Source organism: Parasteatoda tepidariorum, chromosome 10 (assembly GCF_982258835.1).
Source record: "Parasteatoda tepidariorum strain Cologne lab strain chromosome 10, Ptep-v5.0, whole genome shotgun sequence".
Lineage (NCBI taxonomy): Eukaryota > Metazoa > Arthropoda > Arachnida > Araneae > Theridiidae > Parasteatoda > Parasteatoda tepidariorum.
In genome coordinates this window covers 41,802,992-41,821,469 of record NC_141764.1, presented here as the reverse complement: position 1 = coordinate 41,821,469, position 18,478 = coordinate 41,802,992, and the positions used below count along the sequence as shown (strand labels likewise).

At 26.7% G+C, this 18,478-nt stretch overlaps 1 protein-coding gene across 11 annotated transcripts in view; it reads left to right on the top strand.

The window, feature by feature from the left end:
• LOC107441504 (cell adhesion molecule Dscam1) overlaps positions 1-14,838 on the top strand; it is a 434,487-nt gene extending 419,649 nt beyond the window's left edge. For 10 of the 11 annotated variants that reach the window (XR_015429993.1, XR_015429992.1, XR_015429995.1 and 7 more), the window contains 2 exons: positions 8,036-8,172; positions 13,565-14,838. Coding sequence is in view for 7 of the 11 variants with exons in the window: in XM_087154077.1 (XP_087010203.1) it covers positions 8,036-8,172; positions 13,565-13,611 (184 nt within the window). In the remaining 4 variants the exon portion in view is untranslated. Of the gene's footprint in view, positions 1-8,035; positions 8,173-13,564 lie in introns of those variants that run through there. The other variant, XR_015429994.1, reaches the window with a different exon arrangement.
• Positions 14,839-18,478: the final 3,640 nt, after the last annotated feature.

Here is an 18,478-nt window from a genome sequence, read left to right as displayed (position 1 = left end):
TAATCAAGATGTATTTTCGTACGGCCAAGTAAAATCCACTTTACGATTAATGGCGGCCACAAAAATTGTTTGTCTTGGTGTGTACTATCACTATATATCATCTATATATCATCTATCTATCTATCTATATATATATATATATATATATATATATATATATATATATATATATATATATATATATATATATATATATATATATATATATATATATATATATATATATATATATATATATATATATATATGTAAGGATGGAATAATTTTAGGGAGTGATAGTACACACCAAGACAAACAATTTTTATCAAAGAATGCATGGTCGAAAACAAGACGCAAAGGTGCTGGCGCATTTGGAAAGTTTTTTCATGCAAACGAGAAAGCTCCATTCCTATTGCGAGTTACTGCGCTACGTTATTTGTCGCCAAGCATTCGACCGCTGCAGGGAAAGTTCGCCTATCTTTTCTTCGCCGTTGTACCAGCATGGCCGCTGCCGGCCACTGTTTTGAACACTTATTGTAATCACATGCCATTAAATTTGCTTTTGTAACTTAACTTCATCGTTCTTTGTGTGTTTTTGCCTCATATAAGACCATAAACTTTGACGCCCTCTAGCGGTTTTGGGTTTCGTTTTCGACCATGCATTTTATGATAAAAATTGTTTGTCTGGGTGTGTACTATCACTTCCTAAAATTTTTCCCATCATTTTAGAATAACCCTGTATATACAGAGAGAGAGAGAGAGAGAAAGAAGACATGGAAAAAAGAAAATAATATAATAAAGATTAATATAACCTAACTAGCAAAAAACAGAAAATAAAATGCAAGAAAAATAAGGAACAGAACACAAAACATAGTCTATAAAGCGAGTAACAAATTCAAATGAACTTACATGTTCCGGAATCTTTCAAGAATGATTTAAAATACTTTTTAATAAGTTTGCCAGATTACAAAATTTGAAAACCGAAGCACAAATGGAGGTTTGAAGCTTAATAGAGGGATCTTTTATGACGCGTTCTTACCGCAATGCTGAAGCGTGTTTGGTTTGTTAATTACCCTGGATTGGTTCGAAAATAGAAGTGTGCAAGGTAGTAATATTTTACTGGATAATTTAAAGTTTATAATTAAAATGTTTGATATTTAATTATACAATTACAATGATTTCTGAAAACTGACATGTATTAAAAGAAAGAAACATGATTTGCCGACTTGCACAAATTTTTAGCCACGGACTTGTACAAATTAGATTTGCATGAGGTAAAAATATATATTCAGTTAGCAGTTTTTACAGTTTTAACTAAGTATTTAGTGAAATAAATAACAATAATAACATGGAATTTACTCAATGATTTTATATAGAACTTAATTACATTAGTTGGGTATAAATTTTTTTTTGTTTAATTTTTGAAATTTTGCTTTTTTTGATAAATATACATATTCTTTTAACTCTATTCATTTGATTAAAAATGGTGTTTAAGTAAATGATTTTAGAAACATTAGAATTCCTAGTAATTTGTTTATTTGTATGAATATTAAGATAATTTCTTTCATTGTATAAATAAACAAAGCAGATCTTTTCTTCTTTCTTAAATACCCAAATTGAAAAAATTAAAATTAATATCATCATCATGATTCTGAAGCAAGATTAATTCCTCGAGGTAAATATTATTTGACAAAATGCAATAATCTTGAAAATTAGAGATAGTTATATCATCAAAAAATCTGAAAACAAATTATATATAGAGAGAATAATTTTTTTCATAATAGTGTAAAAATAAGTTAGCTAAGAGAGATGAAACATGAGATCCTCGTGGTAATCTTACCGGGTAAATTCGTGCCTAAAAATCTGTACAAACAACGGGTAAATCTGTTTTTTTTTCTTCTTTTTTTAAAAATAAATGTTAATTTTCTAAATTCCTTAAAATTGTATAATTAAATATTAAATTTATTATTTACAAACTTTAAATTATCCAATTAAATCTTAACTCTTTGTGCACATCCCTTTTGAGCCAATCCAAGGTGATTTACAAATCAAACTTGCTTCAGTACAGCAGTAAGAAAGCACCGTAAAATTCCTCTTCTATTTACGCTTCAAGCCTCGATTTGAGCTTCTGTTTTCAAATTTTGTTATTTAGCAAACTTATGATTAAAATAATTTAAATCATTCTTGGAAGATTCCGGAACGTAAAAGTTCATTTTAATTCGCTACTCGCTTTATATGTTACGTTTAGTGTTTTGTTCTATATTTTTCTTACATTTTATTTTCTGTTTTTTGCTTGATATGTTTTATTTCTTAGATTTTTGACTAAATGTGTTCTATTTTCGTTTCAAATTTTTTGGGTGCTCCTCACACTATTGTATTGATATATTTTGATTTTTCAATACTAACACAATATTAGAAAGCCTTCCATTTTTCACGTATAAACGTGTAAGTTGCAGACGAGATTATATCTTTTCATTATTTTGTTGTCCGGCTTTTTAAAATTGTTATATACTTATTATTAATATTTTTTTTTTAACTATTTTAGTTATTTTTCTTCTTCTCGTTTCATTAATCTTTAATACATTATTTCCATGCTTTCTCCATATTTTTAACTGATTTTATGGGTTCTAATTACTTGCAGAACATGCGCAGTAAATAAAATTTCTTAATTTTCTTCGTTTTTCTCTTTATATATATATATATATATATATATATATATATATATATATATATATATATATATATATATATATATATATATATATATATATATATATATATATATATATATATATATATATATATATATTATATATATATATATATATATATATATATATATATATATATATATATATATTTATATATATATATATATATATATATATATATATACATATATATATATATATATATATATATATATATATATATATATATATATATATATATATATATGTGTGTGTGTGTGTGTGTTGTGTCTTTCCACAAAAGTTTAACATCGTTCACTAGTATATAAAGCATGCTAACTTGATTCTATCATGAGGTACCTTTTGATAGATGAAGGTTGGCATGGTCGATTAACTCCGCCCCCCACATTGGTGACCTTCGGACGTGATTTGATCATGCAAGTAACGCCCACTTCACAATCTCTTGTCTGGTAACGCCTACTTCGATGGATAGTCCACATTGAACAGTTGACTTGCTATTTGTGAATGCGTCATTCACCTCCTGCTCTGTTGCTACTCTGTCTCGTCTCGAACATATACAACGTCATACACTCTCAACACCTGCATACTCTCAACTGCTAATGGCAACACAGGAGCGACTTCAAATGTGAAGTTAATACACCGCTCACATTCAGCACTAAAAAAAAAAAATCCGGTGACTCTCTCACAAGTACAGCAACTAGTGAGATCTGTTCATCGAATTATATCTCTGATAAAATTCTGGTGGGGGAGTACTGTGGCGTAACTACCACTACAAAAGTTTAACATCGTTCACTTGTATATAAAGCATACTAACTTGATTCTATCATGAGGTACCTTTTGATAGATGAAGCTTGGCATGGTCGATTAACTCCGCCCCCCCCCCACATATATATATATGCATAATTTTTTGCAGCTAGATATTTTTTCAAAGTAAGCTGAAACATTTTAATACATAATCATGTCATTTTTTACTTTTATCAAAAATTAGAATTAGAATTTTTTATTTTTGAAGCATTGTTTAAAAATGAATATTAGAACATTTTCGAGATTTTTTATTTTTTGTAACGTAGAGCAAAAAAATAATAGGGATTACGGATTTTTTTAATTATGTCCCAACCTTAATAATTTTCCACACTTTTCAAAATAAATAAATAAATAAATGTTTACGGCAATTGAAATGTTCAAAGAAATATAAATTTAGTTTCGGAGTGTGTAGAAGTTATTTGAATTGTTTTTATTTTTATTAAAACAACGACTTAGAGCCCTCTAGTAAGACCGAGTTACGTAGACAGAACTACGTACGAATAATGCAGCTTATAAAATGAATAAGCTTCACCATATGATTTCTTGTTTTTGTTACTCACTTTAAGCTATATCAATATTATATTTTGTAATACACTTTCAGATTTTTTGAACTATATTAAAGTTTACATTTTAAAATACAGTTTCAATTTCAAAACATGAAACAATGATTAGTGTGAAAACCGTTATTATTCTGCTCGTCCAGCATTTTTAGTTTCTTTCTCAATATTTCCATGTTAAATCCAACGCCTTTTGGGATTTGATTGGAATCCTCAAAAATCCCTTTGCGCCGTGAAATATATTGTTTTCAAATACTACTTTTTTTTTGCTGCTGGAGCCAATTGTTTCAGATGAAGATAAAAATGGAAAATATTGATCGCAAAGTTTTAAGGGGAAATATAAAAGGCATGCAATTCTATTTGCAGTCTTAATAGCATATGTCAATAAAACAAAATAACATGTATCTGCATTTTGAGAAAAAAAATTTTTTTTTTCTTTTTTATAATTTAAAAAGGAAAAAGACTGCATGGTGAAAAAGCTAACTTTATTTTAAGTATATTTAATTAATTTTTATCTGCATAAAAAACAAAGGTTTATTTGTGTGGAAGGTAGAACAATAACTATAACCCAAAATATATACAAGCTTGAAAGTGTATATATATATATATATATATATATATATATATATTTATTATATATATATATATATATATATATATATATATATATATATATATATATATATATATATATATATATATATATATATATATATATATATATATATATATAAACAATTACTTTTAAACTGCGCAAAAATATTTTTCAGTAAAAAAAATCTTGTATTTTTACTTACTACTTATAAGCAGCGTGAAACCTTAAGCTATTCATACATGGTGTTCCATGTTTATTGCCCTTAATATATATTTATGGAATCATTATTGCTCAAAAACACCCAAACTAGGGGATCCAAATAATATTTAAACGAGAAAGAATCAAAAGAGGTATTGAATTATGTCGAATTACCGGTGAAAAGGTTTAATGATAAGCACCAAATCTTTTGACTGATGAAAAATAACGGCATTTATATCAATCTCCTTTCATATTATCTCTTCTTTTCCTGACATTCAAACAGGTTCTGATTCTTTCATGTCTATCTTTCTCAATTGTGATTCGCTAGTTTAATTTTGCTCCGGTTTTCAGCCTCCTCGAAAATTCATTTGTGACCCTATCTGTTACTATATTTCACATTTAATTTTGTTCAGGATTTTAAAAACATACAAAGAAAGTGATCAATACTAAATATCACGCTTTTGACAAAAAAAAATTATTTCCTTACCTAATAATATTCAATCTTATTATTTTTAGAGACACCTGAAAGGAATGCAGACAATAATTTACCTTAAAAATTAAAACACAATGTCTTTCTCTGAGTAATTATAACGTATTTTGATGAAGTTGGAATTTTTAAAGCTCAAGAAACAGGTGTAATCTGTATAATTTAGTTTCAGAACTTTTCAACAAAGGGAAATTTTGTACTCTAAGCAAAATATGCCTAGGTGGTGGTTAGAAAAGAGAAGGGTTTCACAATTTCAAAAGCATCGGAAGGAGGGTGGGGATTTTTGGTCAACATTCCTCCACGTCCACTTTCATTTCTCAGGCAATTTGAAATTCATCTATCGGAAGTTAAGTGAATTTGAAACTGCAACCGCGGAAAGAACCCAATTCCTTCTCAATGGCAGTTTAGAACTTTAACTATTGCGCCATTCGGCTCATACTGAGCATGTATAAGTGCCATTTCCAATCAAGTGTTGTTAGGTTTAGAATATCTCGCGTTATTTGATGTGAAACCTACATTAATTTCTAAAACCTTTGACAGCTTGTACAGTGAAAGAAGTGCCAGTAAATTTGTACTTGTTCCTAAAATATAAGCTTGAATTTCGTGTAAATGAGAAATATTTATTAAGATGGTTTTTTCTAACAAGCGCTAATGTATGAAATAAAGCTTCCGCAACCTTTAAATAGCTATCACTCTCAACAACGTTTGCTTACTTTTGCAATCCCAACTTCTCTTTCATTTCGTTATCAATGTTTCTTAAAGTTTTAAGAGCATATTTGTAACTAATGCAGTTTTTGCTCTGCGTTGGAAATATAACCGTAGCATTATGCAATTTACCAAAAATATAAACTCTACATAACTTACATTTATTTTTACGCAAAGGCAGAATTCATCAAAATAATTACTATAGAGTTGTTTTGAAGAATCAAGCGATGCAGAGCTTCTAAATTTTTTATTTAATTATTTAAAATTTCTAATTTATCAAAAACGGACAGGAAGAAAGAAAGAAAGAAAGAAGGAAATTTTAATCTTTCTTTGATTTTTCGCAATCTTTGAAAACAATATAAATTATTTAGGAGCTTCCGTATTTTTGCAAATTGGATGAAGATAAAATGTTTTCTTGTGAAATCGAGAATAAAAGCCTTACTTTGGGATATCACTACTAACACCCAACCAGTTTTTGACGTAATATTACGCTATATGTTATTTCGTGCTGCTCTGTTTTTAACGTAATATTACGATCCGGTTTAGTCCTCCAAAGCCTTCTAATTTTTGAAGCATCATTTTTTTCTCCACTCTTTGCTGCTGTCTAGAAAATAGCACAGACAATAGCCTGCATTGTAGAAAAGGGAGAAAGGAAAGCAGATAGCATTAAAACTGGCAAGGGGTTAAAGTAAGCGACAAATTTAAACTTAACATAATTGCTAAAAAACTGTAGTTTTCTTGTCTAACTAGTTTCAACATACAGGGTTATTCATAATTCCCTCTATTTACTACAACCTTATGTTTACTACAACTGTCTTCAGTGGTACATGTTACTGCCATCTACCGGCAACTGCTTAAATTAAAACTTGAATACTTTCGGCATAATTTCATATGTTCTTTTTTGCCATATTCGTCTTCGTTTTTTTAGTATAACGCTTCGAAACCCGAGAGGGAATTATGAATAACCCCTTATTCTCATATGACGCTGCTCTTAAAAGTGCATTTTTGCTTAAAACATTCGTTTTTAAATAAATCCTGCAATACAATCATGGCCTTTAATGCAATTTTTAAAATTGTGTCAGAGTAACTTACTTGTTAACAACAGATGCAGAATTAAAAATATTATTAAAATCTAGCACATCTAATAAATTAATCTAGTAAATTAATATCAAGTACAACTACTTCAAAATTGAAGTTCAAATAATTGAATCCAGTTATTTTCTTGAAATTAAGGGGAATTTATTTCAATTAACTATTATATCTTTTTACCTGCAACTTTGACTTCGATCATCTCTAATTGCTATAATATCTCAATAACAATTCGTCAGATTTGTTATATTTTATAATAATTTATAACATCTAATCAGCATATTTTTTAAAATTTATTTTCTGAAAGTATTCTAATGCCATACACGGAGAAAAAAATTCTGGTAAGACTGCCAAACTGCATGGTAATGACATTATGGTAAAAAGGAAAACCCTAATTCTGATTGATAAACCAAAACATACGATATTTTTAAAACCATTCATTTGGATACTTTTCCGTTCATATGATGACGGTTTACCGGAAATTCTCTGTTTTAAAATTATAGTTCTTATTACCCATAGTTCTTATTTCCAGTGAAAGAACACAGAACTGAAAATAAAATGTAACGAAATAAATGATTTTAAAGTCATTCTCAAAAGCATCGGGATTAAATCACTTAATTTTATTATAAAATTCATCACATTTTATAAAACCATATTTTATTGTTAGTTTTACCAACATCCTTACCTACGAGCTGCAGTAAAAATTACCAAACTTTTTGGTATTTCTATAGAACACGAAACAAGGTATATTTTACCATATTCTGGTAATTATGACAATACTTTTTTTCTCAGAGTATATAAAAGGAGGTGATTGGTGAAAATTTAGTGTGTTTAATATAATATAGACCCCCATATGTATATTTAAATTTAATTTTCTTATTCTGAGAATTTGAACAAGATTCTTTTTCAGTGATTCAGAAAATATGACAGAATTTCACGAAGGAATATGTGATAATATGGTGGAATATGATGATGGCTCATTAGATGAAGAACTATCAGAAACAGAATGTGACAGAGATTGCAATAGCTTAAGAAGACAGCGCAAATGTAAGAGATTTTAAACAAAACATTTAAAAGAAATATGCATTTAATATTAATTGTTTTCAAAAAAATTTAAAAAAAATCGTTATTGGTTAAAATTGTTAGTTATAAGTAATAAAAGTTTTTAAATTGTTTTTTCCCTTTAAAAACGCTTAAAATTTAGTTTTTAAATTCAACGAAGAAATATTTTATCCAAATACATATCTAAAAAATGACAAATAAAAATTTTCATTACTAATAATTTTTCATTATTAATGTTTTAAAAAATGTAAAATTTTTTGTGGATTTTAAGATATATCTCTCTATTATTGAGAAACCCTGCTGTCGTGCGAAAAATATCGTTTAATCATGAAAAGGTAAAGTTTAAAAGCAGTAAGTAGTTGAATTTGTGTTTCTATTTTGTTTAATAATGATATATTGTTCGGAGCAATTATATGAAATTTTTCCTTACCTTTTTTCTGTTTATAAGAAAACTAAGATAATATTTCATATTTTTCAAGCTTGATAGCTCAGTACAAGTGTCAAATAAGTAACATAGTCACTTAATACAACGGTTAATTTAGAATCAGAAAGTTACATAGTTGTTTTGCATAACATTTCTTTAGGTTTAAATAAAATCTAATATCACAATATCGATGTACATTAAAGGGAAAAATAATTATTATAAAAAATAATATTTTTCCCCAACTGAAATAAATCAGGCAAAAGAAATTTTTCAAATACGGAACAAATATTTATTGATTCTTAAGAGAAACCATATTTATACATATTATTAATATCGCAGATTGGTATTGCCCTTCTTTTCCTCTAAATGAGCTTCTTAAGTAACTTTTTGTGTTATAACAGATTATAAAATTAAAATAGTTTAACAAAATTAGTTGAGAATTAATATGAACTAATATAAAATAATATACAAAAAAATTTTCTTTCAATCTCTGATATGTTTTATTTCTCAATGCTTGGTAGTACTAGAATAAAAAAGCATTATCTTAGTAACAAAATATAGTTTTTGTTTCAAGTAATTGGATGCTCAATTTAAAGATCTGTCAAAAAATCCATACTAACATCAATTGCAACATTTACCTAGAAAAAAAAATATGTCTGATTCATTAAGTTTGAAAATAAATTTTTACCAATGACAGTTATATTTTATGCTACTTTAGATTGCTAAGATCGTAAAATATTGCCCATTTGGATGTTATATTGCTCTCTAAAGTAGGAAAAAACGCAGTTTGTTACTTTGAAAGTACAAAATAAATCCTTTTCCTATTTATCTTTTGATAACAAACCATTTGGTCTGAAGGAAACATATATCTTCCATCTGCAGTTTAGTCAGCTTTTAAAAATATTCAAACAATGGAAATTCAGTTTTTATTTAGAAAACTAACCCTTATTAAAGGTTTTTAAAAGGACTTAATTATTGATAAAAATATTAATTTAATTTTGTTTTGAATAAATTTGATTTTCTTAATCAAGAAGCCATTTTACTAGTGCAAATATAAATAAGTAAATCGAAAAAAAAATTTCAAATTAGTGTTTTTTCTTAATAATACATAATTTATATTTAATAATACATAATTTTGAAATGTAATATTTTCACATTTTATTTCTTAGGTTTAAGTGTAACATAAATGGATGGAGTTTCATGTTTCTGCTTGTAAATAAATTAATTAATAGTAATACTCTTACTACACTTACAACGAAAAATGCTAGCATTAATGTTTTTCATGTATCATGGTTTAATGCTGTGATGTTAAAATGATTATGGTACCAGTTATTTACGAAATAGATCATATGATAAATCAAAAAATGAAAATGGAACTCAATTTTAAATGCTCATGGAATAGAAATAGATTCTCTTTAGTGATTCGCTTACCATTGCTCCCATATTGTCGTAAAGAGCCATTTCATAATGTTTTCAGTCTCATATTATACCATAATATTCATTTTAGAACAGACTAAGATTGTGATTTTCCACTTTTAGTAATTAAAACTTGCGGAATGATGTGACAAAAATAAACTCTATACACAGCAAAACTTATGTTTTTCTTTAACAGGGTTATTTTTTTTTTTTGTATTTTTCAGGTGGCAGTATCGATTCGCTTTACTTTTGAAAGAAAAAAATATGTTTTGCTATGTCCTATCGATTTCAAAATGTCTGCTTTTTTGATGCACTTATCAAAAAATGAAAGCTTACGGTTCTGAAATTAAGAAAACATTCTCAAGATTTCGAAATTATTTTTTTCATTCCTTACCAAATTTTGTTTAGATATTACGACATAAAAAAAGATTGTGGTTCAGTCTAATTAATTAATAACTGGTATTCGGTAATAAATTTGTAAAAATTAAACAAAAAGTTTAAATGATATTATTTGTAGATATTCTTTGACGTGAAGAAATTCAATGCCTATCCATCCCCAACCTATACAAAGATTTTCATATTTCTTAAGATTGATTTCGAAAATAGTGTCCTTAACCATTGAAATGTTTTAACGTTAACATCACATTTTTTCTTCTTGCCAGTAAATTGTACGGTAATTTTTTACTGTGTAGCTCACGTTTGACCTTGTTATTTATTTGACCAATCATGTTGAAATTTCCATAACTTATTAATGTGGTTCTCGAGTGCTATATGTTGAAGACCCCTAACTTAAATTATTTTTACATGTTTTGTCTATATATTAGTTAACAAATTTAGGAAATCTATCTATTTCAGAAAAATAAATTTAAATCATCAATGCTTATAAAAATTATATATATGTTTTTAAAATTAAATAAAAAAAATTTGAATTTCATACATAATATTTTTTTAGTGTATAGTTGGAGTTTAAATTTTTACTTCTGGCAAAATCTGCATTTCTGTAATGTTACTTCTGTAATGTTCACTTTCTTTAGCAACAATTCTTTTTTGCTGACAGTATATATTTAAAAGATTTAAATGAATACATATTTAAAAAGGAATAAATTTTATCCATTCTTTTTGAAAAGAAGCGAGTATTAAACTTCCATTTAAAGCTTAAGAAATTAAATATTAACTTGATCTTAAAATCAATTCATTCTTCCATATATCCAAAGAATCACTTTAAAAATACATTTAAACTCGTTCTTTAAACCTCTCGAGCTTTAAAGAACTTTGAAAAAAAATAAATATAAAACTTAAATATAAAACTTAATATTCAGGGAAGTAAAAGAAAATTTACATTTTATCATCTTCTTCTACAAAATCTATTGACGACCGACATAAAGTATAAAACCAGGAAAAAAATATAATCCAGTAGATATTGATTCAGGAAAAATATGATTCCCTTAGACAGGCGTGTCCCTATTCGCAATTTTTTGTTCCTCTACATTTTGCTGAATTCAAGAATTCGTCAGTGATGTAGAGAACTTGAAAGATAAGACGTCCAATTTCGTTCTAATCTACTTTTCTAGGCAATCTATCAAAGGACGGGCAATTCCTTCTTTATTCTTTCTTTTTTTTCGTTTAACCATTCTTTTTTTTTTTTTTTTGTAACGCCAAAAAGAATTCTCTTTGATGTAACGTCATGCTTATTTCGTCAGGAAAATCGGTAGAATCTGCGATTCTCGAATCCTGTTACGGCTACTCTTATTTCCTACTTGTAACGAGAGATTGAATCTATGCCTTTAAATCTAATAGAAAAAGACGAGCCGCTTGTCTTCTTCTTTAGACTTAAAGATGCTTTTTACTTATTTCCTCCACGGAAAAATAAACTTGGTAAAACTGAGGTCTAGGTCTGATTTTTCTCAATTGCCTCTTTTGTAGGAAATAATGTTAAATGGATTTCTGGTAAAGTTTGTCAATCTATTTGATATGAATGCTTAATTTTAGTTGTATTTTTAATGGATTGCATAAATGTTTTTTTGAATTTTGATAATCAATTGAAAATTTAGCACATACTTTTCTTTTAAAAATCCAAGTTTACTTGATAGCATTTTTTTTTTTAAAAAAGTACTTCTTGTAAAAATATAAAATAAGCAATTTTGTATACAATTTAAGTTGATAAATGATCGTAATTTTCTCAAAAACAAATTTGGAAATTTTCAGATTTCTTTTAAATTTTTTAATGGAAATCTACTATAGCATAGCGTTAGTAGATAGACTTATTCAACAATTTACTTGTTTGTCAACATACCATTAAACTAAGAGTTTTACATTTTATATCTTATATATCGTGAAATGAGATTAACACAATGACGCGTAATCTTTCTTGCTATCTAATACTATCATTTTCATTTTCTCTTCTTTTTGATGCAATGATTAATTTTTTTATACTATAATACGTTTTAAACATACCAGAAAATGTGCATGTTTGAGTTGTCGGTATTGTACAAAACAATGTTTGTGATTATTAAGTGTATTTCATACTTTGGCTCTAATAGATGTTAAAAGTAAATAACAATAAATATTACACCGGTGTCCCTTTTATACATCATTTTCTGACACTCTAATTACAAGCAAAAATATGGTTTGGATTTATTTTTTAATTATAAAAAAACAGTCTATTAGTTGTTAAAAAATCAGTTACATTATCGGTATTATGTTTGTACAAAAATATAAAATCAGAAAACAGTAGTTTGAATTTTTTTCATGAACATTCAAAAATTTATTAATATTTGATTTATAAATTAAAGTATTTCATTGATGAATAACTGCTTCACTTAAGGCTAAATAACTTCAAATAAGTGTAAATTTTAAAGAAAATTATTGATTAGAAGTAAGTCGCTTCAGGAAGATTTTTTGTTTCATGCTGTATTTCATTACTATAAGCTAATAACTATAAGCTATTGAAAGTGAATAAAAAAAGCAAAAAATACAATATTTTTCACTTTTTTTATTCTCTTTCGCTGAAAGAATGAATTATATGTTAAAAACGTTCTGTGTCAAAGGGTTAAAATCTTTCTATTTAATTTAATTTTGAAAATGAATGGCTTTTAAAAAAGTACTATCATGTCAAAATGATGTTTCTAAAAACAAACATTTATCTACACTACACAATCTAAAATCCTTTTTTTTAAATTTAATTTTGAAACTGAATGGCGCATGAAAAGAAACTGCGACAGTAGTTCTTTTGAAAAAGTACTATCATGTCAAAATGATGTTTCTAAAAACAAACATTTATCTACACTACATAATCTACAAGAATGTAAAATCTGCTGGTTCATCATATATTTTTATTTTTAGGAATTCTTGTGAATCATACTGAAAAAAAAAAACATTTTGTTTGCTTTGTGTCTGAATATTATAATTATATTATAAAAAATATATAATTGTTATACCCGTAGCTTCAATTAATAGAAACAGTGTTTTATTTCAATTCTTATATATAAAAGCAAATCCATAATTTATTAAACTATTTATTACCTTTCTTTTATTTAGATATTGCAAGAAGTTATAGCAGAGTAGGAGCAGTCATCGCCTGCTGAAACTGCGATAAAAACATTTATCCTGAAAATTTGAAAATGTTGCATTGAAGCTTACAGATTAAGTACCATTGTCATTGCTACATTGTAATAAACTGAGTGCAATTTTTTAAGAAAATAGTAATTTTTCATATAGTAACCAATTATTGTTTTTGTGCAAGACAATTTTGTACAAAAATTATTTGGTCTGAATGATCCATAGAGTTGATTAATGATATTTTACAAACATTAATGATGCCTATTGCTGCGTACACATCGAAAACATAGTAAAATCATTAACGTAGCAATTTCATTTGGTCAAAAATATATAAAATAACTAACCATTTGAAAAAAAAGAGCCTTAATAGTTCTGTTATTCTTTTAAATGTTCCTAAACCCTATTTATTTGGAGTATTAAATGCGCTGAAATAAATTCAGATTCTCGCATTCCTTACAAGTATGTAAAATTATTTTATTTATCCTTACCATGAGCAATTATTTTATTTATCCTTGCTTTTAGCAATTATTTTATTTATCCTTGCTATATGCCTTTTACGATCTGATGCATAATTACTTAACATGACATACAACTGCGAAAAAAGTTGTAATGTTACTTTTTACCATAATTTGAACTCGAATTGTGTCAGTGTACATTTACAAAAATGATGTCTGATCTTAAATATTAATTCTCTATCTTCACGAAATATATCGTTAACTTGTAGACAAATCTCGCATTGCTTTAACAAATTAAAGTAAAACTTTGAATTAAAGTCCTTTTAATGCAAATTTCTTAGCCTCGAAAATCTTAATTTAATTATGTAGATTATTTGAAGTAAAAAAGAGTAGTTTAAAAACAACACACGAAATGCTCAATTTAAAAAGCTACATTTGGTTCATGAAAATGATGTTGTGATTCAATTTTAAAATTGCACTCACTTTGAACAACATTGCTTAATATCGTCCAAATCGATTGAAGTATATGTCAAGTCTTTCAGTATCGGAGGTATTATTCCTCATATCTTCCAGACTTTGTTGAGAATTTATTATCTCTTGAAGAGCTTTTATCAATTTTTGAAAAAAATTCTTTTATATCGTGTTAAAAACACATGATATATGTACAGACCAAAATGTTATGTATAATTAAATATGCATTGTAAATATAATCATGTTGAATTCTATAAAATGTTCTTTAAAAATATATGTATCAAAATATCGTTCTGCATATTTAAATAAATTCATTTCGAACAATTATTTTATGTTTCTGTGGTTTTATGTCATTCATAAATATATTTAATCTTTTTCGGTAATATTCATAACAATAAGAGACCATAAAACTTAATGAGAGAGTAATGACAGATAATATTTGATAAGATTATAAAAAGATTTGAAATGAATATTAAATCTGCTATAAGACATACGAAACTATTAAACTTTTTTAATAATTTTTATGCACTTTCGATGTCATTTAATTATTTTTGTTTAAATTCAAGCCCATGCAAAATAATGCGCTCACGAATGAAGATCAAATAAGTATAACGATTTATGTCCACGAAAATTGATTATGAGGAAAGAAAGGCGAAAGCACGCAAGCAGGAAAATTTTTTCCACAACACGGTTCACATTCAAGGTGGAATAACTCTCGGGAAGAACTGATTTTCCGGGTTATTAATTTCTCAAGACACAAAACTTCAAAATGCAGCATATGTTTTACCTTCATCATTTCTATGAAAAATGGACATAAATCGTTCTTCCCGTCTTCATCTCCATTATGAGTAATGCCTCGGACATTTGCAAATGGTGTTAATATAAAATATATGAAATGACAATGAAAAATCATAACTTTGGTTACACAAGAAATGATAGGACTAAGTTTTACGAAATTTTGAACATTGAACAGCATTTAGCATCATTGAATTATCAACATGGAGAAAAATTTTAATTGATCCACAATGATGGTACTCGGAATGTTACGTACCAATCAGGATGGATTTTTTTATACATAGTTTTTTAGATTCAGAAAATTTATTTTGATTCTTCGACTTTGAAAATTTATTTGATTCTGAAATTCATTTTGTTCATTTCTGAGCGATTGATAACTAATAAATGGAAATTAACATTTTTTACTTTGCCTGCGTTACAAAGTTTTATTTGTTCAATTGGCGAGCAAATATGTTGACTACAAGAAGTTGTAATAGTTTAACACTTTTCACCGTTACCGAAAACTCTGATATCTGTTTTTCAAATAATTGAAACCAGAATTGTCATATTTCTAGTTTCAATCATTTGAATGAGGGGATATGCTGTCATTTTTTCACATTGATTTGTGTTATAAATTACAAAGTTCCTGCATAACCTTGCATCTTATTAGTATTTATCTAAGTAAAAATTTAGTTGATACATTATGAATTTAACAAGAAAGTGTTGAAATCTATTATTTTTTTTTTAAATTTTAGCCTATAGAAAAATATTATGTGCAATAATTATGACATATGTGAATGATGTTAATATGAAAGATATGAAATGACAATGAAAACTCATAATACGGTAATACAGAAGTCAATTTTTCAGTCCACTTTTCATATTTCCCAATTTTTTATTAATTTTCAAGGAATTAAGCGCGTTATTTCTCGGTGGGAAAGTATTTAATTCCGAAGTTGTCTAGGATTTCTGGTTAATTAGTGACAAACAAATTAATAATGAACACTATTAAGCAAATTAATTTCGTCTTATAAAGATATTTCTGAAAGTGTTATTTACCGATCGGACGTGGAGTTTTGGCAGATAGATTTTTAGGTTCGTATATCATATTAAATATATTTTTTCCCATTTTGAAGTAATTAATTTACATATTTTATAGATTATAAAAAATTATTGATTTATTTTTTAATTTACAGATTTATAGATTTTATATGTTAATTTATAGATTTATAGATTTTATATATTAATTTATAGATTTACAGATTAATTTATTATAGATTATTTATAGATTAATTTAACAATTTTAAAAAAAAATCACAAATTTTACCCTGATATATAGCCGAAATATATTTGCATTTTAAAGGTGAACTGCAATGTTAACTGTAAAAAGTTACATTAGTTAAAGACTTTTCTTCTCAGGCGACAGTTCTAATTCTTGCTGTTAAAAATGGTGGAGATGAAGGATTTAATTTCAAAATTAGAAAATAGGTTATAAATATCCTACTGTTACAAATTACTATATCTGAACATAGTTCTGCATTTTATATTTTTCTAATGAATATTTATTTGCTCTATTAGAAATCTAAGAAGAAATCAGTGTATTAATTTTTTTAAGTATCAGAAACGAGCATCTTTCATCTGTATTCTTGACAGCATGCTTGACGAAATTTTAGTGAATTATAGCTTTTTTCAAAGTTCATATTTTTGATGTCTTTGTCTTTGGAACAAGGCAAAATAGTCAAGAAAGTGTATATGCATTGTTTCCTTAAAAAATGAAATAAATGCAATTAATAAACAATAAAATAAAATAAAATAATTGTAATAAATATTGGCTTGCTGTGTTGATGACACTTCAGATACCTTAGATTTTTAGATAGACTTAGTTAAACTTGATAAATAGACGTAGATTTTTATATAGTTACCTTTATAGACTTTGATAAACTTGATAGATAGACGTAGATTTTTATATAGTTACCTTAGATGGACTTTCTTAAAGATAGATTTTTTTAAGATGGATTAGATGAAAGAGATAGATTATTAGATTTCAAGACAGAATTTTAAGATAGAATAGATTTTATGATATGTTAAGATGGAATACTTAGATATTTTTAAACTTTATCGACTTGCTTTCCGAGTTACACAATTATTACTCATTTGATTTAATGATTATTATATTTTTAATCTCTGTCACTTTTAAAAGAATCCAAATACGTAGCCTTGAAGTATTGCTATTTTCTTGAATACTCGCGATCATAATTTTTACCTTTTTCAGAAACTTGATGAGTTACACTACAGCTAAAAATATAATTTCTAGGACTAAAGGATGTATGAACATGAGTTAAAAAAATGTAAACTGCCAAAATATTAATAAAAATCTAAACTTTGAACTATTTCAATCTGTAATTTCATTTGAAACACAAATCAATAATGTGTGTTATCATAATAAATGCAACCTGCACTAAACTGTAAAAAATTCCGGGTGTAAGAAAATCGTGAAACAACTGAGTTGTAAACAACATTTTAAAAACAATTTCCGAAATTTAAATGCGAATTTGATTAAAGTTCTTTAATATAATTAAGGAAAGTTATTCCAGCGTGAATGCATTGTTCATTTTCAGAGATATTTTTCGAAACGACATATTTTCATAAACTGACTAAAAATAGCATACCTTCAAGTTAAAGTTATGAGTTAAACAAGTTAACTGATGCATGCAAGTTAAAGTTGGTAAGGTTATAACTCTTCCGTAAATTTGAATATTTTCTTTTAACTGTAGCAAAAAATTTCTATCAACCCATCTACTTAAACAAACATTTTGTGCCTTATCGTTACCTCAGAAAGAATATAATTTTCTTAAACTGATTTATCCTTGTCTAGTGACTCCAGAAGAAGATTTTCATCTTTAAACCTTAATAATTTACGAAGATATAAAATAACTGGCTGTAATTTTTCTCCAACAATACAGTTATTTGAACATAATAATAATTCAAATAAGGTGGAATTGATGTTTTGTAACCTTCTGAGCCGAATTATTCTATCAGCATGAATGATGAGAAGACGAAGAAAAGAGTAAGAAATGGAATAAAAATGAAGAAAAACTAAATCGGGTGCTCTCCGGCGTGAAATGGTGTAAAATAATGAAACGCACTTTTCTTTAGGTGAAAAATGCGATGAGATGGGAACCGTCTTCAAATG